A 23647-nucleotide genomic window follows, 5' to 3' on the forward strand; every position below is an offset into this window, starting at 1 on the left:
GCCAATTCAGCCTGACCTGCACATCTTTGGATTGTGGGAGGAAACTGGAGCACCCGCAGGAAACCCACGCAGAGATGGGGAGAACGTGCAAACCCCCCACACAGACAGCCGCCCGAAGCTGGAATCGAACCTGGGATCCTGGAGCTGTGAGGCAGCAGTGCTAACCACTGAGCCACAGTGCTGCCTGTGTGCACTAGTACTGGAGGGAGTGGACATTGAGGGGAGTGGATGGGATGCTGACTACGTGGGGCTGCTGTGTCTTGGACTGTGTCCAACTGACCTCTCCAGAGCTGACTCCCCCACCCGACTCCCCCAGGAGAGAGAGGGGACTGGTTGGCGAGTTTTGCAAACACATTCACGGGATGGACTGTGAGGGGGTGGGGATGAGGTGAATGAAGAAAGTCTGTCCCGGATCGGAGTTCCCTCGGAACGCGGCCCCAGTTTGTTGGGAACAGCAGCTCAAGCTTCAGGCTCTGCAGCAAGCCAGCATTGAGCTAGCGGAATCATAGGAGCCTGTCGAAGGGTTTACTCAGCCAACTGGGTCATTAAAAACACAGAAATACAGCAGCTGGAGGAGACCATTCCGTCCTTTCAGCCTGCTCTACCATTCCATACTATCACGGCTGATCATCCAATTCAGTCCCTGTTCCTGCTTCCTGCCTGCCCCCCCCCCCATACCCTTTGACCCCTTTAGCCCTAAAAACTACGTCAAACTTCTTCTTGAAAACAATCAAAGGTTTTGGTTTCAACCACTATCCTTTTGCAAAGAATTCCCCAGGCTCCCCATTCTCTGGGTGAAGACATTTCTCCTCATCTCAGTCCAAAATGGCCCATGCTATATCCTTAGACTGTGGTCCCTGCTCCTGGACATCTCATCGGGAATGTCCTTTCTACGGTTACCCGGCCTAGTCCTGTCAGAAATTTATAGGTTTCTATGGGATCCTCTCTCATTTTTATAAACTCCGGTGAGTGTAATCCTAACTGATCAAGTCTCTCTTCATATGTCAGTCAAAATGGGTCACTCAAAACACCAGTCAGAATCGGAACAATTGTGTCTGACATCCAACTGTCAAAAACCTGTCACATAACCTTAACCTGAACCTTAACCTTAACCACTGATTACTTGCCTTAAACACAGGACATACCTTTTTTTAATTTATCCACTTTGTGGGATGTGGGTGTAGCTGACTGGGTCAGCATTTATTGCCCGTCCCTAGTTGCCCCCTGAGAAGGTGGGGGTGAGCTGCCTCTTCAACCACTGCAGTCCATCTGCTGTGGGTTGACCCCCCAAAACCCTCAGGGAGTTCCAGGATTTGACCCAGCAACAGTGAAGGAGCAGCGATATATTTACAAGTCAGGACGGTGAGTGTCTTGGAGGGGAACTTGCAGGGGGTGTTCCCATGTATCTGCTGCCCTTGTCCTTCTAGATGGAAGTGGCCGTGGGTTTGGAAGGTGCTGTCTGAGGATCTTTGGTCAATTGCATCTTGTGAATGGTACACACTGATGCCACTGAGCGTCAATGGTGGAGGGAATGGATGTGGTGCCAGTCAAGTGGGCTGCTTTGTCCTGAATGGAGTCAAGCTTCTTGAGTGTTGTTGGGGCTACACCCATCCAGGCAATGGGGAGTATTCCATCACACTCCTGACTTGTGCCCTGTAGATGGTGGATATGCTTTGGGGAGTCAGGAGGTGAGTTACTTGGTTGCACTATGAAGGCCAACATACCATTTGCTTTCTTCACCATCTGTTACTCCTACACACTAATCTACATGGCCAGTCCTTACGACAACTGTCCACAGTCCCACTCCCATCTCTTCTCCCCATAGCTTAGTCAAACATTTCCTTTTGTTTTCGGTATTTCTCCAGCATTTGAAAGTTGCTTTTGGAACGTCTTCCACCACCTTCTCAGGCAGTGCATTCTGGGTCACACCAATGCACTGAGTTAATAACAAAATGGCTCCTCACATCGACACGTTACCACAAAACCTGTGTCGTCCCTGGTTACCGGCCCTCCTATCGAGAGACAGAGCTTCACCCGACTTACTCCACTATTCCCCGTGTTAAACACCTCAGTTAAACTTCCCCATTTAAAAGGAAAACTTGAAAGGTAACTTGTTCTCAATTAAAGACCCATTGCAGAGCTTCATCCACACTGTCAGACACAGTACACAGTACCACACGGTGTAATGGAGGAAAGCAGGTTAGATACCTTAAAGGGGAAGCTAGAGGGGTACATGTGAGAGAGAAAGGAACAGAAGGTTATGCTGCTAGAGAGGTTGGTGCAAGTCCATGTGGACCAGCTGGACCAGTATTGACCAGGTGGGCTGAATGTCCCATTTCTGTTACAGAGTCACTCAGAACGGAAACAGACCCTTCAGTCCAACTCATCCATCCCAATCTGACCTAGTCCCATTTGCCAGCACTTGGCTCACATCTCCCTAAACCCTTCCTATTCATGTACCTTTCCAGATGCCTTTTAAATGTTGTAATTGCACCAGCCCCCACCATTTCCTCTGGCAGCTCATCCCATACATGCACCACCCTCTGGGTGAAAACTTTACCCCTCAGATCCCTTTTACATGTTTCCCCTCTCACCCTGAACCCATGCCCAGCTTCAGCCTATTCAGCCTCTCCCTAAACCTCAAACCCTCCAACCCTGGTGACATCCTCGTAAATCCTTGCTGCATCCTTTCAAGTTTCATAACGTCTTTCCTATAGCAGGGAGACCAGAATTGTACACAGTATCCGAAATGAAGGCAAGCATACCAAACGCCTTTTCACCTCCCTGTCTACCTGCGACTCCACTTTCAAGGAACTATGAACCTGCACCCTCTTTGTTCAGTAACACTCCCCAGGGCCCGACCATTAAGTGTATAAGTCCTGCCCTGGTTTGGCTTTCCAAAACGCAACACCTCGCATTTATCTAAATTAAACTCCATCTGCCACTCCTTGGCCCATTGGCCCAGCTGATTAAGGTTACCTTGAGGTAGCCTTCTTCAGTATCTACTATACCATCTATTTTGGTGTCATCTGCAAACTTACTAACTATACCTCCTTTATTCACATCCAAGTCATTTATATAAATGACGAAAAACAGTGGACCCAGCACCGATCCTTGTGGCACTCCATTGGTCACAAGCCTCCAATCTGAAAAACAACCCTCCACCACCACCCTCTGTCCCCAGTTTTGTATCCCATTGGCTGGCTCTTTCTGGGTTCTATGTGATCTAACCTTGCTAACTAGTCTACCGTAGGGAACCTTATTGAACCCTTGCTGAAGTCCAGATTCACATCCACTGATCTGCCTTCATCAACCTTGATATGGAGATGCCAGTGATGGACTGGGGTGGACAAAATTAAAAATCACACAACACCAGGTTATAGTCCAACAGGTTTATTTAGAAGCACTAGCTTTCGGAGCACTGCTCCTTCATCAGATGGTTGTGGAGTATTAGATCATAGGACACAGAATTTATAGCAAAAGTTTAGTGTAATGTAACTGAAATGATATATTGAAAAAGACCTGGTTACATCACACTGTAAACGTTTGCTATATATTCTGTGTCTTACAATCTTATATTCCATAACCATCTGATGAAGGAGCAGTGTTCTGGAAACTAGTGCTTCCAAATAAACCTATTGGACTATGACCTGGTGTTGTGTGATTCTTAACTTCATCAATCTTCTTTGTCACCTCTTCAAAAAACTCAATCAAGTTTGTGGGACATGGTCTCCCACACACAAAGCCATGTTGGCTATCCCTAATGAGTCCGTGCCTTTCCAAATACATGTAAACCCTGTCCCTCAGGATTCCCTCCAACCACTTACCCATCGCTAACATAAGGCTCACCAAGTCTCAATTTGTCCATGCTGACTAGATATCTTGAACTGATATAATCCTATTTGGCCCTAAACCTTTCCTATTCATACCCACATTCAGATGCCTTTTAATGTTGTAATTGTACCCACCTCCATATACTTAAGAAGACAGTTTTCTTGAACACACTCAATAAATCCCTTCCCATCCAAGTCCTTAACACTATGACAACTTCAATGCAATTTAGGTAGATCATGGACAGGACATGCGAGCACGCGTGGGGGTTGTATGAAGTCTACATGTTGAAACGGAAATGCATAAAACAATCAATGTTCCAAATACTGTCTCGTAACTTAACAATCCCCAAACCAACTTCATGTAAACTCACTCTCTGGTATCCGGTACTCCAAATATAAGCACCTGAACTCACGCCCATCCCCCTCCCCCTATTAGATTCCAGACTGTGACTCATTCCCACGTATCTGTAATTCTACATATAAACCACCCTGAACCCCTCAATTAGATCCCAGTCTGTAACTCACTCCCGGTTATCTGTTATTCCACATAGTAACCTTCCCTCCCCCCCCAAACCCCTTGATTAGATTCCAATGTGTAACTCACTCCTGGGTATCTGTTATTCCATATAGTAACCTCCCCCCACCCCCAAACCCCTTGATTAGATTCCAGTCTGTAACTCACTCCTGGGTATCTGTTATTCTATATATAAACCATCCTGAACCCCTGAATTAGATTCCAGTCTGTAACTCACTCCTAGATATCTGTTATTCTATATATAAATGCTCCTGAACCCCCCGCCAATTAGATTCCATCTATAACTCACTCCTGGGTATCTGTTATTCTATATATAAAGCACCCTAAACCCCTCAATTAGATTCAAGTCTATAACTAACTCCCTATTCTCTGTTAATCTATATATAAACCACCCCGAAATCCCCATTAGATTCCAGTCTATTACTCATCCCCAGGTATCTGTTGTTCTATATATAAGGCCGTCCAAATCATTAGATTAATTTGCAGTCTGTAATTCACTCCCAATTACCCATTACTCTACATATAAACCTCCTGGAGCCCTGCCATTAGATTGCAACCTGTACCTCACTCAAGGTGTCAGTCTTTCTATCTATAAAGCCCTCCCTTAGATTCCTGGCACTTACTCATTCTCAGGTGTCTTTTTATTTTATAAGCCTCTCATGTACCTCTATTGGATTGCAGTCACTCCTGGATATCTACTATTCTACACATAACATCCTTGCCTGGCCAACCTGAACTCCTCCATTAGATTCCAGTTTGCCACTCAGTCCCAGATATTCCTTAGTCCACGTATCAACCACCTAAAATTCGGTTACATCACCCTCTTAAATATGGTAGGTGCCTAGGGGGTTGTGGTAATGATAGGGGTAAAACAGGGCCAGAGAAACTGGAGGCAGTAAACACTGAATAATCCCATAAAAAGAATACAGTAACTCATTCAACATAACTCACATCAGATACCGACCCTGTTGTACAGAGCACAGAGATGTAGCGCTGTGTTCCCCGATGCATTCAGGCTGTTGATTTCTGCTCCGTAGAACAACAGAATTTCCAGGTGCTGAGCATGACCGTGATGGCAAGCCTGTCGGAGATAAACACTGAAAGTGGAGGGGAGGCAAGGGACAGAAAACCAGTAGGCCCTGTTGGACAGGCTTTTCGTAGTTGTTCCTAATTCTGAAGAAGGGTCATAGAATTTCTGTGGTGAAGACAGAGGCTATTCAGCCCATCTAGTCTGCACCAGCCCTCCAAATAGCATCCCACCCCACCTCTGCATTTCCCCGGGCCAATCCACCCTAACCTACCCATTCCTGGACTCTACAAGACAATGTGGTATGGTCAATCCCCCCTAACCTGCACATCCCTGGACAATATGGAGCAATGTGCTATGGCCAATCCACCCTAACCTACCCATTCCTGGATTCTATGAGACAATGTGGTATGGCCAATCCACCCCAACCTACACATCCTTGCACAATACAGGGCAATATGCTATGGCCAATCCACCCTAACCTACCCATTCCTGGATTCTACGAGACAATGTGGTATGGCCAATCCACCCCAACCTACACATCCCTGGACAACATGGAGCAATGTGCTATGGCCAATCCACCCCAACCTACACATCCTTGCACAACATGGGGCAATGTGTTATGGCCAATCCACCTTAAAGTACACATTCCTGGACACTACAGGGCCATGTGGCATGGCTAATCCACCCAAACCTGCACAGAGTCAAACAGCACAGAGACAGACCCTTCAGTATAACCAGTCCACGCTGAATATAATCCCAAACTAAACTAGTCCCACCTGCCTATATGCTTGGCCTACATGCCTCCAAGTCTCTTCTATTCACGTACTTATCCAACATCTTTGGACTGCGGGAGGAAACTGAAGCACCCGGAGGAAACTCACGGGGAGAATGTGAAGTCTCCACACAGACAGTCGCCTGAGGCTGGAATTGAACTTGGGTCCCTGGTGCCGTGAGGCAGCAGTGCTAACCACTGAGCCACCGTGATAGGAAACCCAGACGCATGTCTGTTTTGAGGATATACGGTGGGCAGAACACCAGACAGAATTCCTTCGCTCGCCTTCGGAGCAGTGCTCCTTCAGATCCCATCCACCAATATTCTGTCCATTCCATGAAACCATCCCTTTGCAACTTTGGCTAGACATCGTCAAGTCCTGGAGGGAGAGCTGGAGCTTCTGGCCCAGAGACAGGGACACTACCGACTGTACCAGAAGACCCTGTGACCTCCTCAAGGAATAGGCAACAAGTACTGGCCCAGCCAGCAACAGCTCCATCCTCTACAATAACAAAGGATTGGATGCCATGGTCCAAGGGGGTGAGGGGGTTGAACCAAACTGCTTTGTATTCGGTGAGACGGGACAGGGGGGGGGCCTACCTGGTGAATCTCTTGCCAGCCATTCTCGTCAGCATAGCCAATCTGCGCCCGGTTGTAGAGCAGCAGCTCACAGCAGCTGGTGTCTCCTCCGACGATAGCCGTGTGGTACAAGGGCGTCAATGCTCGGCGATCCTTGTAATTCGGCGAGGCGCCTAACTCCAGCAGCGTCTAGGACAGCAAACCCAAAACAAAAAAACACAGGCACAAAGCAAACAACAGGAGGGTCACGCGCCGGAACCTCATCGGGTGAGCACCGCAAAATTGATCATTGAACTTTGCCCCAACCGCGATCAGTCCTTTTGTCTTTTTGGGGATTCCTAAAGCCTTGGCCCTCCTCCAAGGGAGGTTCCAGTGGTATAACCACTGGACTGTGAATCCAGAGAGTCAGCTAATCTTCTGGGCACCCGGGTTCAAGTCCCACCATGACACCATCCCTTTGCAACTTTGGCTAGACATCGTCAAGTCCTGGAGGGAGAGCTGGAGCTTCTGGCCCAGAGACAGGGACACTACCGACTGTACCAGAAGACCCTGTGACCTCCTCAAGGAATAGGCAACAAGTACTGGGTTTACGTGTCTAATGGTTGTCAGGAAAACCTATCTGGTTCACTGATGTCCTTTAAAGATGGAAACTGCCATCCTTACTTGGCCTGGCCTACATATATCTCCAATGTGGTTGACTCTTAACTGCCCACTGGGCAACTAGGGACGGGCAATAAATGCTGGGCCTAGCCCATGTCCCGTGAATGAATAGACACAAGGTTATGAGAAGGAACCTTTTCACACAGTTAGTGAACCTACTGCCCAGGAGAGAGGTGGGAGTGCAAACAATAAATTATTTCAAAAGGAGATGGGATGGGCAGTTGGCAGGAATGAACTTTGTAGGGAGATGGAGGTAGACCAGGGAATAGGCCAAAGTAGGTTGCTTTGAGGAGAATCAGCCACAAACTCAATGGACCAAATGGCCTCTGGCTGTGCTGTAATGACTCCCCGACTGTATAATGCAAAAACGCCAAGACTTAGCTTTCTGTGAACGATCATTCACAACCATGAAGTATCCCATGAGGCTCTGTACAGCCAATGAGATACTTCTGACCTGCAGTCTCTGTAGGAAAGGCAGCAGCTAATTTGTACACAGCAAGATCCCACAAAGAACAAGTAACAAAGATCAGTACAGCACAGGAACAGGCCCTTTGGCCCACCAGGACAGTGCAAACACATGATACCTTTCGAAACTAAAAACCTTTTGCCTCTATTCCTTGCCTATTCATGAATCTGTCAAGAAGCCATTCTGGAGTTCAACCAGAACATGTGAAGTGATTCATTTTGGAAGGTCAGAAGGTCAAACAGGGTTAAAGGCAGGATTCTTGGCCGTGTGGAGGAACAGCGGGATCTTGGGAGTTCACGTCCATAGATCTCGCAAACTTGCCACCCAATTTGATTGGGTTGTTAAGAAGGCGTATGGTGTGTTGACTTTCATTAGCAGGGAGATTGAGTTTAAGAGCCATGAGATTATGCTGCAGCTCTGTAGAGCCCTGGTTAGACCACACTTGGAATATTATGTTCAGTTCTGGTCGCCTCATTATAGGAAGGATGTGGAAGCTTTAGAGAGGGTGCAGGGGAGATTTACCAGGATGCTGCCTGGACTGGAAGACATCTCTTATGAAAAAAGGTTGAGGAAGCTAGGGCTTTTCCCATTGGAGCGAAGAAGGATGAGAGGTGACTTGATAGAGGTGTACAAGATGATGGGAGGCTCAGATAGAGTGGATAGACAGAGACTTTTTCCCAGGGTGGAAATGGCCATCACGAGGGGGCATAATTTTAAGGTGATTGGAGGAAGGTTTAGGGGCGATGTCAGAGGTAGGGTCTTTACACAGTGAGTGGTGGATGTGAGGAATGCACTGCCAACGGTGGTAATAGAGTCAGAGAACTTAGGGACATTTAAACAACTCTTGGATTGGCACATGGATGATAGTAAAATGAAGGGTATGTAGCTTAGTTTGATCTTAGAGTAGAATAAAAGGTTGTCACGACATCGAGGGCCGAAGGGCCTGGACTGTTCTGTGTTCTATGTTCTTAAACATTACTATGGTATCTGCCTCCACCAGCTCCTATGGCAATGCACTTACCACTCGCTATGTTAATACCCTGCCTCTCACATCTCTTTTAAATTTAGCACAATGTCCCCAAGTAACTGGGGAAAAGACTCTGACTATCCATTCTTACCATGTCTCTCACAATTTTATAAACTTCAGCTGGGCCTCCCCTCAGCCTCCCACATCCAAGCGAAAACAAAACAAACTGAGATTGTCTAATCGCTCCTGAGAGCTAACAGCCTCCAAACCAGGCAACACCTTTCTGTCCCCTGTATACCTTCGCTAAAGCCTCCACATTCCCCTGACAGTGTGGTGACCAGAACTGTACACAACACTGCAACTGTGCACAGTGTGTTAAAAAACACTAAAGCTGCTGTTTTCTTTGTTTCGTGATGTTGGCTGGGTCAGTGGATTAATATTGGCCCAAACTCCTCTGCTCCTTTTCGAAATCATGGCTGTGAGATTTCCTTTTTTTTTCAATCGGAAAGGGGTAGCCAAGCATTGGTTTAATTAGTCCAGCCAACTCTGCACCATTCCAAGATTTCTGACAGTGAGTCGGACAGCAGTGGGCAGTTGGATCATAGGTTCTCCTGAAGCAGATGTCCTAAGGACGCTGCTGTGTTTTAGTAAGTTCTGTGTTTGACTGTGCATCTGCCTAAGACTGCGTCATTGACAATGTTATCACTTGCCTCCCTTTTATTTAGCCTGACCAAATACCTTCGGGTAACCTGGCAAGAGGACAGGGACTAAAGAGTATGAAGAGATGATCATCGAATAGAATTCTGCAGCAGAGAGGGGCAAGTCATTGAGTATATTTAAAACAGAGCTAGATAAGTTCCTGGTTGTCAAAGGGATCAAAGGGGAGAAAGCAGGAGAATGGGGTTGAAAAAACCTATTAGCTATGATTGAATGACAGAGTAGACTCAATGGGCCGAATGGCCTAATTTCTGTTCCTTTCAATGGTCTCATTCATAGAATCCCCACAGCATGGGAACAGGCCCTCCGGCCCAACAAGTCCTCACTGACCCTCCAAAGAGTATCCCACCCAGACCCATTCCCCTACCCAATTACTCTACATTTGCCACTGACCTAACCTACATATCCCTGAACACGAGGGGAAATTTAGCATGGCCAATCCACCTTAACCTGCACATCTCTGGACTGTGGGAGGAAACCGGAGCACCTGGAGGAAACCCACAAAGATACAGGTGAATGTGCAAATGCCGCACAGACAGTCACCCGAGGCTGGAATCGAACCCGGGTCCCTGGCACCGTGAGGCAGCAGTGCTAATCACTGAGCCATGTGCCACCAATTCAATCTGTTTACTCTGTGTTAGCTTGTTAAAAGACCAAGCACGTTGCACTGCATTGGCTCTTCCTTACCCACGTCCTTGCCAATATTGAGTATTTAATGCCCCTTTCAATGCCACGACCAAGCCCATTTTCCACCAGGTAAAATGGCCACACTCTTCCCAAAAGAGATGGCGGCTCACTCTCTTTAGAGAGAGATGACTGGTGGTGGTTTAATGTGAGGGGCACCATGCCTCGGGCGAGGGGAGGGGTTGAGAAGGACTATGGTAACCTCAGCCACTGTAGGGATTGAACCCACACTGTTGGTGTCACTGACTGGTCACCCAGCCAACTGAGCCAACCAATCCCAAATCACCACACCGGCTCCACTGTCCATTAGGCCACACATTCTTCTTCAGCAACCACTCGATTAAACTCATCACCTCAACAGCAGGAAGGGAAGGAACATTTTTCTTCCACACAGGCATAATTAGATAGCGGGACATGGAATAGTTTGGCACAGGGAGTGCCTGACATTGAGCCAAGTGCATCTTTGAGGGAAGGCTGGATAAATCGTTTTTGCCAACACTGCTGGCAGGGTGTAATTACAAGGTGACACTGTGTGCTTTAGAAATGTGGACATGCAAAATTAAAATGGAAAAACATTGACACTAAACCGACAACAGGAAGAGAGACTTTGTAGGTGGGAAGAGTTAGCAGATGCGAGAATGAAATAAATAAATAAGTAACACAATTTCACAGAGTAGACGTGGAGTACAATGGAATGTGAGTATTGGCTAAAGGGAGACACCATCGAAACCGCATCTTTTGCATTCATCAGGACCCCTGCAAGAATGCCAAACTTCACAGGGAGCACCGATTTATTGTGTATGAGAAAAGGGTGCTGATTGGCTGCGGGGACGACCCTGATTGGTCGAGGGGTTGCCACAAAAAATGCACTATTGGCCCGCCGTAGGCTTTGCTTAATTAAAAAAACATGGTTATTTTCCTTTGTCCTGCAGGGAATGTGACCTTGAGAATCTGCAGCTTCTAAGAGAAAGTGATCTTACAGATTAGGATTTGAGTGGGGGGTGGGGTGTGGAGGGGCGGAGAGGTGTGAAGAGGTGGGGTTTAGCTACCTGGCTGCGACCTCGATACCCCTCCCTCCAGCCTCATAGTTACCAAGACTCCATTGTAGTTCCTGGTTATGGCGGCCTTGTGGAGAGCTGTCATACCATCTCGTGCTCGGAAATCGATGTGCGCCCCTCCCAGACACAGCACGCGGATCACATCCGAACAATTCTCCAGCTGTGCGGACAATGTCAATGGCACTTCTGTGAGGGAAATTGGAAATTTTATTCCCATTGCAATTCACGTCCGGGGCCCTTGCCCCAATGCCTCTCGTTATTTCTAGCAACCCCAGTTTGAAATAAGAACCTTCCCCCCACAAGACTCTCCTGACTCTCCCACCCACCCATCCCCCTACCACCTGTCCCTGGCACCAACCTTCCAAACCCTTCCACTCCCGCCCTGCGAGTGCCCCCTGCCTCTCTCCTCCCTCCTCGATTGACTCCACCGACGGTAGTGAGAATCCCCATTCCACGCACAAGGGCCCATGGCCCCTGCTCAGAAATACAGCAGCTGAGGGGGGGAGGGGTTGGGGGGAGGGAGGGAGAGGTCTGAGGTCTTTCGGCCCCTTGAGTCAGTGCTGGCTCGTTTCGAGGAGCGGTCCGTCTAGCCTCACTCCACGCTGGTGTTTATCATCCTTTCGGAAGCCATCGGCCATCTTGTCCAGCTGGGAGAAAGGACGAGGTGAGGCATGACTAACAGAAACGGTCACACTTTCAGTCAAGATCATTGGCTTATTATTGACCCAAAGCACAGCTTTAAGCTATTGAGTCAACACAAGGGGTCAAGCTGTTCAAACCTGACCCCAGACTGCGCAATGCCATAAAATCATAGATTCCCCTACAGTGTGGAAGCAGGCCATTCGGCCCATCAAGTACACACTGACCCTCCAAAGAGCATAAAAGATTCATAAATATAACGTCTGAGACTTCATTTTTTTGTTCTCTCCAGTGTCAGTGCCTATTACGGAGCCAAGGCTCCCTGGGTGAGTTACAAACTTATGTTGTACTTGAAGACTTGGGGGATTGAGCTTTAGCTCTTTACTGAACCAGCAAAGTACAGCATCTGACATCTCCAGCTAGTTTGATAGCTCTCTAAGAGATCCCTGGAGTCTCCAGAAACACGAATCACCAAAACAGGTGGGAAACCATGGAGACATAAAACAAAACTGTCCCATTCCCTTTTGAGCACTTCCACCTAGCAAAATCAGAGAATCCTTGTAGTCCCATTCCATTGAATCCCCATTGGATTCTGTGATTAGAATTCTTGATTATTTTCTGGATGCAAAGGGTGACAGAGGTTTGGAACTCTCCTCCACAAACAGCAATGTAAGTTGGATAAGTTATTAATTTTCGATCCCATTCAACCCATCATGTCCAAACCGACCATCCAGATTCAACCCCCTACCCTATCCCTGTAACCCCGCATTTCCCATAGCTAACCCATCGAGCCTGGACATACCTGAACACTACAGGACAATTTAGCACAGCCATTCCACCCTAACCTGAACATCCCTGGACACTATGGGGCAATTTAGCATGGCCAATCCACTCTAACGCGCAGATCACTGGACTGCGAGAGGAAACCAGAGCACCCTAAACTGATTGGAGTCAGGAATGATCTTTCACAAATGAGTGAAGCTTAAGCCAGTTCAATACCAAAAGAGGCTTTCCTGTTGGGGTGGGCAAGTCACCTCCGCTCCCCCCTCCCGGAAGGGGGAAGGAGGTGAGGCGGGGGGTCGGGGGTGGTGGGTGAGGGATGGGTCACGATACGAGTGGGTGGGGCTGACAAACAGAAAACTGAGTGGGTTACGGTCTCCCCGAAAAGACCGACTTAACAGAGAGTCTCCAAGAGTGGGAATGGAAGGTGTCACAGAGCCACAGAGCTGTACAACGTGGAAACAGACCCTTCGGTCCAACTCGTCCATGCTGACCAGAGATGAAGGGCTTTTACCCAAAACGTTGATTTTCCTGCTCTTCGGATGCTGTCTGATCTCCTGTGCCTTTCCAGCACCACTCTGATCTAAACTCTGGTTTCAAGAATCTGCAGTCCTCACTTTTGCCTAGATATCCCAACCCAGTCTAGTCCTGCCTGCCAGCACCTGGCCCATATCCCCCTAAACCCTTTTCTCCTGCTTCTCAGATCTCCAGTTCTTTGTTTTTCTAACAAACATTGTGGTCTTTCCCCAAGGTTCATAGCATATTCCTCATATAGGAAGACCACAATAGGAGTAGGCCATTCAGCCCCTTCACTCTGCTCCACCATTCAATGAGACCATGGCCTATCTTCGTAGGCCTGCCTTGGGCTTCTATCCCTTACTTAATAAAAATCGGCTGACCTCATATTTCATTTTAATAATTGAATTGGAATTGGCTGCCATTTGAGGAAGAGAATCCCACAATGCCTTTACTATTTGTGTGATGAAGTGTTTTCTAACATCTCTCCTGGATGGCCTGGCGCTCGGTCTTATGCCGTGGTTCTAGAATCTTCAACCAGTCAAATAATTCATCTTTATCTACTCTCAGAGTCAAGATTAGAGTGGTGCTGGAAAAGCACAGCAGGTCAGACAGCATCTGAGGAGCAGGAAAATCAACGTTTCGGGCAGAAGCCCTTCATCAGGAATGAGTGCAGGTTACGGTGGAATGGCCATGCTAAATTGTCCATAGTGCCCAGGGATGGGCAGGCTAGGTGGGTTAGCCATAAAAAATGCAGGGTCTTAGGGAAAGGATGGATTTGGGGTGAGATGCTGTTTGGAAGGTCAGCGTGGGCTATATGGCCTGCTTCCACACTGGGGGGTTTCTTGAGTATTTTCTGGACACAAAGGGTGATAGAGGTTTGGAACTCTCTTCCACAAACAGCAATGGAAGCTGGAACAGTTATTAATTTTCAACCTGACGTTGTCAAGCAAAGGGATATGGGCCAAAGGCAGATATATGGAGTTCAGCCGCAGGCCAGCCATGATCTCACTGAATGGCGGTACAGGTCTGAGGGGCTGAATGGCCTACTCCTGTTCCTATATCCTGCTTTTATAATGGTTTTACGAATTTGCACACCTGCACGGCTCTTCCAAAACCACGAGCCAGCAAATAACGTCAAAGAGCAAAATTTAATCGAGCCTACACTTCTGTACTGAGGATTGATGTGAAGGAGCCGGTGCTGGACTAGGGTGGACAAAGTTAAAAATCACGCAACGTCAGGTTATAGTCCAGATGGTCGCCCTGATGAAGGAACGGCGCTTCGAAAGCTTGTACTTGCAAATAAAGCCGTTGGACTACAACCTGGTGATGTGTGATTTTTAATAATGAAGATTGGCTATATAAATTACTCATAATTCATTGAGTAAATATTGCAGGAACACAGTGTGCCATAATACACATGAATTCTCCAAGTATGTATTCAGTGAAAGGTGTACAACAATAAGGACGTTCAATCAGTATCCGCATGTTACAGAAAAGTGGGCCTGGTGTAGGTTGGAATGTGTTTGTGATAGTACAGACTTGATGGGCTGAATTGTATGATTCTACATTCTCCTTTCTCATGTAATATTTTTAATTCATCTGTGGGAATGGGAGCATCACTTACATGTCCCTAGGTAAGATATGATTTGCCTGGATGGCACACAATTCAATACTTCTCACAGTATCTTGGTATGTGTGACAATAATAAACCATATCAAATCAGAATCTCTCTCTCACGAAGAGATTGAAAGCATCTGCTATACCAGGACCTGGGGCCTAGCTGCCACAGGCTGAACAAAGAGGACAAGTTACAGTCGTGTTCATCATTCTCACAGCAGGAGGGAAGTCACTGAACATCATCGTTAGCAGACGATGTTGGGATGACTGTCAGAACAGGCCAACACTCTCTGCATCTGTTGTCAAGGAGATCATCTCCATGGGAATGCAAAGGTAAATCAGTTTTGTCCGTTTTTTGGCTTATGCGCATGAAGTGTCACAGAATAGAACTCATGGACAGCAGTTTACACGTGAATTACACACGGAACCACAGCTACAGTTTACACGTGTATTACACACGGAACCACAGCTACAGTTTACATGTGTATTACATACGGAACCACAGCTACAGTTTACACGTGTATTACACATGGAACCACAGCTACAGTTTACACGTGTATTACACACGGAACCACAGCTACAGTTTACACGTGTATTACACATGGAACCACAACTACAGTTTACACGTGTATTACACACGGAACCACAGCTACAGTTTACACGTGTATTACACACGGAACCACAGCTACAGTTTACACGTGTATTACACACGGAACCACAGCTACAGTTTACACGTGTATTACACATGGAACCACAACTACAGTTTACACGTGTATTACACACGGAACCACAGCTACAGTTTACACGTGTATTACACACGGAACCACAGCTACAGTTTACACGTGAATTACACACGGAACCACAGCTACAGTTTACACGTGTATTACACACGGAACCACAGCTACAGTTTACACGTGTATTACACACGGAACCACAGCTACAGTTTACACGTGTATTACACACGGAACCACAGCTACAGTTTACACGTGTATTACACACGGAACCACAGCTACAGTTTACACGTGTATTACACACGGAACCACAACAGCAGTTTACACGTGTATTATACACGGAACCACAGCTACAGTTTACACGTGTATTACACACGGAATCACAACAGCAGTTTACACGTGTATTACACATGGAATCACAACAGCAGTTTACACGTGTATTATACACGGAATCACAACAGCAGTTTACACGTGTATTACACATGGAATCACAACAGCAGTTTACACGTGTATTACACACGGAATCACAACAGCAGTTTACACGTGTATTACACATGGAATCACAACAGCAGTTTACACGTGTATTACACACGGAATCACAACAGCAGTTTACACGTGTATTACACATGGAATCACAACAGCAGTTTACACGTGTATTACACATGGAACCACAGCTACAGATTACATGTGTATTACATACGGAACCACAGCTACAGTTTATATGTGTATTACACATGGAACCACAACTACAGTTTACAAATGTATTACACACGGAACCACAGCTACAGTTTACATGTGTATTACACATGGAACCACAACTACAGTTTACACGGGAATTACACACAGAATCACAGCTACAGTTTACATGTGTAATACACACGGAACCACAGCTCCAGTTTACACGTGTATTACACACGGAACCACAATAACAGTTTACAGGTGTATTACACACAGAACCGCAGCTACAGTTTACATGTGTATTACACACTGAACCACAACTATAGTTTACACGTGAATTACACACAGAACCACAGCTACAGTTTACATGTGTATTACACACTGAACCACAACTATAGTTTACACGTGAATTACACACAGAACCACAGCTACAGTTTACATGTGTATTACACACTGAACCACAACTATAGTTTACACGTGAATTACACACAGAACCACAGCTACAGTTTACATGTGTATTACACACTGAACCACAACTATAGTTTACACGTGAATTACACACAGAACCACAGCTACAGTTTACATGTGTATTACACACATGAAACCACAACTACAGTTTACACGGGAATTACACACAGAACCACAGCTACAGTTTACATGTGTAATACACACGGAACCACAGCTCCAGTTTACACGTGTATTACACACGGAACCACAATAACAGTTTACAGGTGTATTACACACAGAACCGCAGCTACAGTTTACATGTGTATTACACACGGAACCACAGCTACAGTTTACATGTGTATTACAAAAGGAACCACATCTACAGTTTACACGTGTATTACACACGGAACCACAGCTACAGTTTACACGTGTGTTACACACAGAACCTCAGCTACAGATTACACATACATTACACAGGGAACCACAGCTACAGTTTACATGTGTATTACACACAGAACCACAGCTACAGTTTACACGTGTGTTACACACAGAACCTCAGCTACAGATTACACATACATTACACAGGGAACCACAGCTACAGTTTACATGTGTATTACACACAGAACCACAGCTACAGTTTACACGTGTATTACACACAGAACCACAGCTACTGTTTACACGTGTATTACACATGGAACCACAGCTACAGTTTACACGTGTATTACACACGGAACCACAGCTACAATTTACACGTGTATTACACACGGAACCACAGCTACAGTTTACATGTCTATTACAAATGGAAGTACAGCTACAGTTTACATGTGTATTACACACGGAACCACAGCTACAGTTTACACGTGTATTACACACAGAACCACAGCTACTGTTTACACATGTATTACACACAGAACCTCAGCTACAGATTACACATACATTACACAGGGAACCACAGCTACAGTTTACATGTGTATTACACACACAAGCACAGCTATAGTTTACATGTGTAATACACACGGAACCACAGCTACAGTTTACACATGTATTACACATGGAACCACAACTACAGTTTACACGTGAATTACACACAGAACCACAGCTACAGTTTACATGTGTAATACACAAGGAACCACAGCTACAGTTTACACGTGTATTACACACAGAACCACAGTTACAGTTTACATGTGTATTACACTGGGTCTGGGTGGGTTGCACTTCGGCGGGTCAGTGTGGACTTGTTGGGCCGAAGGGCGTGTTTCCTCACTGTAAGTAATCCAATCTAATCTACACATGGAACCACAGCTATAGTTTACATGTGTATTACACACAGAACCACAGCAATAGTTTACACGTGTGTCACACATGGAACCGTGGCAACAATTTATATGTGTATTACCCACGGAACAATGGCAGCAGTTTATATGTGTATTACATACGGAACCACAACAGCACTTTACACGTGTATTACACACGGAACCACAGCTGCTGTTTACACGTGCATTACACACAGAACCACAGCAATAGTTTACACGTGTGCTACACATGGAACCGTGGCAACAATTTACACATGTTTTACACATGGAACGACAGCACATTTACACGTGTATTACCCATGGAACCATGGCAGCAGTTTATATGTGTATTACACACGGAATCACAACAGTGGTTTACACGTGTATTACCCATGGAACCATGGCAGCAGTTTATATGTGTATTACACATGGAACCACAGCAGCAGTTTACACATCTATTACACACGGAATCACAACAGTGGTTTACACGTGTATTACACATGGAAACACAACAGCGGTTTATACCTGTATAACACACGGAAACGCAACAGCGGTTTACATGTGTATTACACACGGAAACACAACAGCGGTTTACACGTGTATTACGTACGGAAACACAACAGCGGTTTACACGTGTATTACACACGGAAACACAACAGCGGTTTACACGTGTATTACACACGGAAACACAACAGCAGTTTACACGTGTATTACACATGGAAACACAACAGCGGTTTACACATGTATTACATACAGAAACACAACAGTGGTTTACACGCGTATTACACATGGAAACAACAGCAGTTTACACATGTAGGGCACATGGAAACATAACAGCAGTTTACATGTGTAGCATGCATGGAAACACAACAGCACTGTACACGTGTATTACACACGGAAACACAACAGCGGTTTACACGTGTATTACACACGGAAACACAACAGCGGTTTACACGTGTATTACACATGGAAACACAACAGCGGTTTACACGTGTATTACACATGGAAACACAACTGCAGTTTACACGTGTATAATACACAGAAACACAACAGCAGTTTACACGTGTATTACACATGGAAACACAACAGTGGTTTACACGTGTATTATGTACGGAAACGCAACAGCGGTTTACATGTGTATTACACACGGAAACACAACAGTGGTTTACACGTGTATTACACACGGAAACACAACAGCGGTTTACACGTGTATTACACACAGAAACACAACAGCGGTTTACACGTGTATTACACACGGAAACACAACAGCAGTTTACACATGTATTACACATGGAAACACAACAGCGGTTTATACGTGTATTACATACAGAAACACAACAGCGATTTACACGTGTATTACACACGGAAACACAACAGCGGTTTACACGTGTATTACGTACGGAAACACAACAGCGGTTTACACGTGTATGACACATGGAAACACAACAGCGGTTTACACGTGTATTACATACGGAAACACAACAGCATTTTACACATGTATTACACACGGAAACACAACAACAGTTTACACGCGTAGCATACACGGAAACACAACAGTAGTTTACACGTGTATTACACATGGAAACACAACATTAGTTTACACGTGTATTACACATGGAAACACAACAGCAGTTTACACATGTATTACACATGGAAACACAACAGCGGTTTACACGTGAATTACATACTGATTTCACAAGCCTTGTGGCCTCGCAGGAACAATTCCAGTTCCCCTAACTCGCAGACTTTACAAACACATCTCCCACTAACAGCTCACTATTCCCTCCAGTCACAATTCCTAAGAGATCTCTGGTAACTAAAGCCTCTTACAATGACAATGCTGAGCTTGCCTTGCTTTCAGCACAAGCCTCTCCAGCTGGTCCCTGCTGTGGTTCAGTGGGCAGCACCCTCACCTCCAAAACATAAGGTGGTAGGTTCAAGACCCACTCCTGAGACTTCAATCACATCCTCAAGGCTGACACTTCCAGTGACAGGACAGAGGGAGTGCTGTGCTGACAGGGAAGCTGCCATTAGGATGAGGTGAGTGACAGGCTATTAGTCTTAAGCATTCCTCTGACCAACACCCTGACGAAGTACTCACTGCAGAATGTAATGTTTCGACAAAGGGTGGCTCAATGGTTCGCACTGCTGCCTCGCAGTGCCAAGGACCTGGGTTCAATTCCAGCCTCGGGTGACTGTCTGTGTGGAGTTTGTACATTCTCCCCGTGTCTGCATGGGTTTCCTCCCACAGTCCAAAGACGTGCAGGTTGGGGTGGATTGGCCATGCTGAATAGCCCACAGTGTTCAGGGATGTGTAGGTTAGATGCATTATTCAGGTATAAATGTACAGTAACAGGGTCTGGATGGGATACTCTTCAGAGGGTTGGTGTGAACTTTTGTTGGGTCAAATGGCCTGTTTCCACACTGTAGGGGTTCTATAATCAGTAGTGAGAGAGAAACTTCCACTAGTGTTTGGTTTGAGGTAAAACTGCCTCCTGTACTTGTCAATATTTTGTGACAGGAAGTATTTATAATTTTTGACCAGTTTTCCAGCGCAGGTTACCGTGTGGAAAAATGGAAAGGAATTCCAACAATCTCACTGCTGGATATGGGCAAGATCAATTCCATGGACAGAGCACAAGACCTGTGAAGCAATATCGGAAACAAAACCAGAGATTGCTGGAAAAGCTCAGCGGGTCTGACAGCATCTGTGCAGAGAGAAAGCAGAGTTAGCGTTTCAGGTATATGTTACCCTTCCTCAGAACTGATGGTTGCTAGAAAAATGTTGTATTTTATGCAGAAGATAGGGTGGAGAGACGGGGTAAGGAGTAAATGGAAGGTGGGAATAGAGAGCAAAGAAAGAGAGAAGAACAGACAAAGGAGGGAGTAATGGTCAGCTTGGGGGGAGGAATAACTTTCAGTGGAAGCTATAAAGTCAAAAAAGACCCTGAGCTTCCAGCTATTTGCCATTTCTACACCCCCCCACCCCGTTCCCCGGGCAACATCACTGCCTCAGTCTTGCTGCAGTGCTCCAGTGAAGCTCAGTGCAGGCTGGAGGAGCAGCACCTCACTTCCCACTCAGGGACTCGACAGCCTTCTGGACCCAACATCGGGTTTAACAACGTTATGACTTTTGAGGCACCTTCACCCACGTCCAGACCCCAGCCCCCACCCCCACCCACCAGGGCCTTAAGATTAGATTCCCTCCAGCGTGTAAACAGGCCCTTCAGCCCAACCAGTCCACGCCGACCCTCCGATGAGTAACCCACCCAGACCCCATTTCCCTCTGACTAATGCACCTAACGCTGTGGGCAATTTAGCATGGCCAATTCACCTGACCTGTGGATTGTGGGGGAAAATCAGAGCACCCGGAGGAAACCCATGCAGACACCGGGAGAATGTGCAAACTCCACACAGACAGTCGCCCAAGGCTGGAATCGAACCTATGTCCCTGGTGCTGTGAGGCAGCTGTGCTAACCACCATGCCACTGGGCCTTGTTATCACATGGCCTGCTATTACACATAACCCATTGTTAGCCAATAACAGTCCCCATTAGAAGCCATTCATTGTCCCAGGCTGATTATTATCCACTCCCTTGTCTGTCCAACTGTTCTCTCTCTTTAGACTCTATCCCCGCTCATTGTTTGTTCCTTATCCCTCACACCCACCCTATCTTCTGCATAAAACCTGACATATTCCCAACTACCATCAGTTCTGAGGAAGGGTCATTGGACCCGAAATGTTAGCTCTGTTTTCTCTCTTCACAAATGCTGTCAGAACCGCTGAGTTCCTCCAGCAATTTCTGTTTTGGTTTCTGATTTCCAGCATCTGCAGTTTTTTCGGTCTTTATTCAGAAATATTTGAAGTTGAAAGAACAAACAAACATTGAAAGAGAAGTGACATCCAGTGAAGGAGGTGTCAGTCAGTAGTTTGTTCATTTGACCAGAGCTGGAAGGCACAGCACAGTTACAGTGCCACAGGCCATTCGGCCCATCACACCTGTTCTTCAAAGTAGCACAAAGAGAATCTAACCGGAAATGGAACAGGATTGAAGGGCTGAATGGCCTCTGCTTCACAGCTTTCTCTGGCCGATGGACCTTCAATTCCCGGGGAAGTCCACTCTAGCCCTGAGAGATTGGGAGCCCTGACTGTAAAACAGCATTTACTCAATATCCGGAATCTTCTAGGAGGTTGAGGAAGGAATCTTCAGCCCTTTGCTCCAAACCGGTCCGTGTTGAAATTTACAGCAGGTTTGGACCAGCATAACAATTTCTAGAAGTTTCCAAACCGGAGATTGTCTGTCCCTCCCACCAGAACCTCTCCCTCTCCCTCCTCAATTCTCTCCTCCCTCACACTCTCTTCCTCATGCACCCTGTTTCCTTCCTCCATCTTCTTCCCACCCTCACCTCCTCCAACAATCTCCTCCCCCTTTTCCTCTTTCCTCCTCTTTAGCCCTTTCCTTGGCCTCCGTTGACCCATCCCCCCGCTCCTCCCCACCTGTCCCCTCAGTTCCCCGCTTCCTCCCCAACCCCAACCACCCCCCCCCCCCACCCACCCTCTGACCCTTTGGTGAACATGGAGAGCTTACCCCCAGTCTCTGCATCATGGTAGTTGGGATCCAGCCCTTTATCTAAGAGTTTAAGCATCTTATCGACTGAGCCATGTTGGACATACTCAAAAAATTTCTTCAGACTGGCCTGTAAAAGAGAAACATCACATCGGAGTGCATTAAAACAAATCAATCTCCAGCATAAACCGATGCCCTGAGTTCGGCTGTCAATTTCCACCTGCCCTTAGCTGCAGGGTTGGGGGGGTGAAAGGATTGGACTGTGACCTTTGACCTGGATGTGATTTCACCCCAGACCCAGGCTGGCTACCTCCTCTGACCCAGTCTACTACTGACCATTATTCTGCATGGCTAGCATCAACGCCAGGGGTCAGAGATCACAAATACTCCCTGACATGACAGGATTTGTTGCCCTGGGAGATGTGTCTAATCTCCCCACTCCAACCCCCGATCTCAACAAAAACTCCATTATGGACATTGTTTCCTCCCTGTTACACTGGATCAATCCCAAACCAATCCCACTGTCCCTCTCCCTCCTTGTTACGCTGGATCAATCCCAAACCAATCCCACTGTCCTGCTCCCTCTCTGTTACACTGGATCCATCTCAAACTAAGCCCACTATCCCACTCCTTCCCTCTAGCACTGGAACAATCCCAAATTAATTCCACTGACCCATTCTTTCCCCAAAGCCCTGTGTCAATTCCAAACTAATCCCACAACTCCACTCTTCCCCATAGCCTAATATCAATCCCAAAAGAATCCCACAATTCCATACTCTCCCCAATCCCTGTATCAATCTCGAACCAGTCTCTCTGATACATCTTTCTCCAAAGCCCTCTAGCTTTAGTTCCTTCCAAACTTTTAACGTCTTTTAATGGATACTGGACTTAAGCGACTCAGAGTGAAAGTATGAATGTGTGTGTGTGTGTATGTGTGTGTGTGTGTGTGTGTGTGTGTGTGTGTGTGTGAGAGACAGGGAGATAGAGAGAGAAAATGAGAGTGAAAGTGAGTGGGTGAGACTAAGTAAGTAAGTGAGTGAAGAGAGATCAGAGACAGACAGAGATCAAAGATAGA

General features: G+C 46.4%; 1 protein-coding gene across 4 annotated transcripts in view; it reads right to left on the reverse strand.

The window, feature by feature from the left end:
* The window catches only part of LOC140489334 (SH3 and multiple ankyrin repeat domains protein 1-like), a 431419-nt gene that overhangs the window by 214792 nt on the left and 192980 nt on the right, over positions 1–23647 (reverse strand). For 3 of the 4 annotated variants that reach the window (XM_072588774.1, XM_072588775.1, XM_072588773.1), the window contains 4 exons: positions 22594–22702; positions 11336–11487; positions 6771–6938; positions 5333–5449 (listed from right to left, as the gene is read on the reverse strand). In XM_072588774.1, coding sequence (XP_072444875.1) covers positions 5333–5449; positions 6771–6938; positions 11336–11487; positions 22594–22702 — 546 coding nt within the window. Of the gene's footprint in view, positions 1–5319; positions 5450–6770; positions 6939–11335; positions 11488–22593; positions 22703–23647 lie in introns of those variants that run through there. The other variant, XM_072588776.1, reaches the window with a different exon arrangement.

Source organism: Chiloscyllium punctatum, chromosome 18 (genome assembly GCF_047496795.1).
Source record: "Chiloscyllium punctatum isolate Juve2018m chromosome 18, sChiPun1.3, whole genome shotgun sequence".
NCBI lineage: Eukaryota > Metazoa > Chordata > Chondrichthyes > Orectolobiformes > Hemiscylliidae > Chiloscyllium > Chiloscyllium punctatum.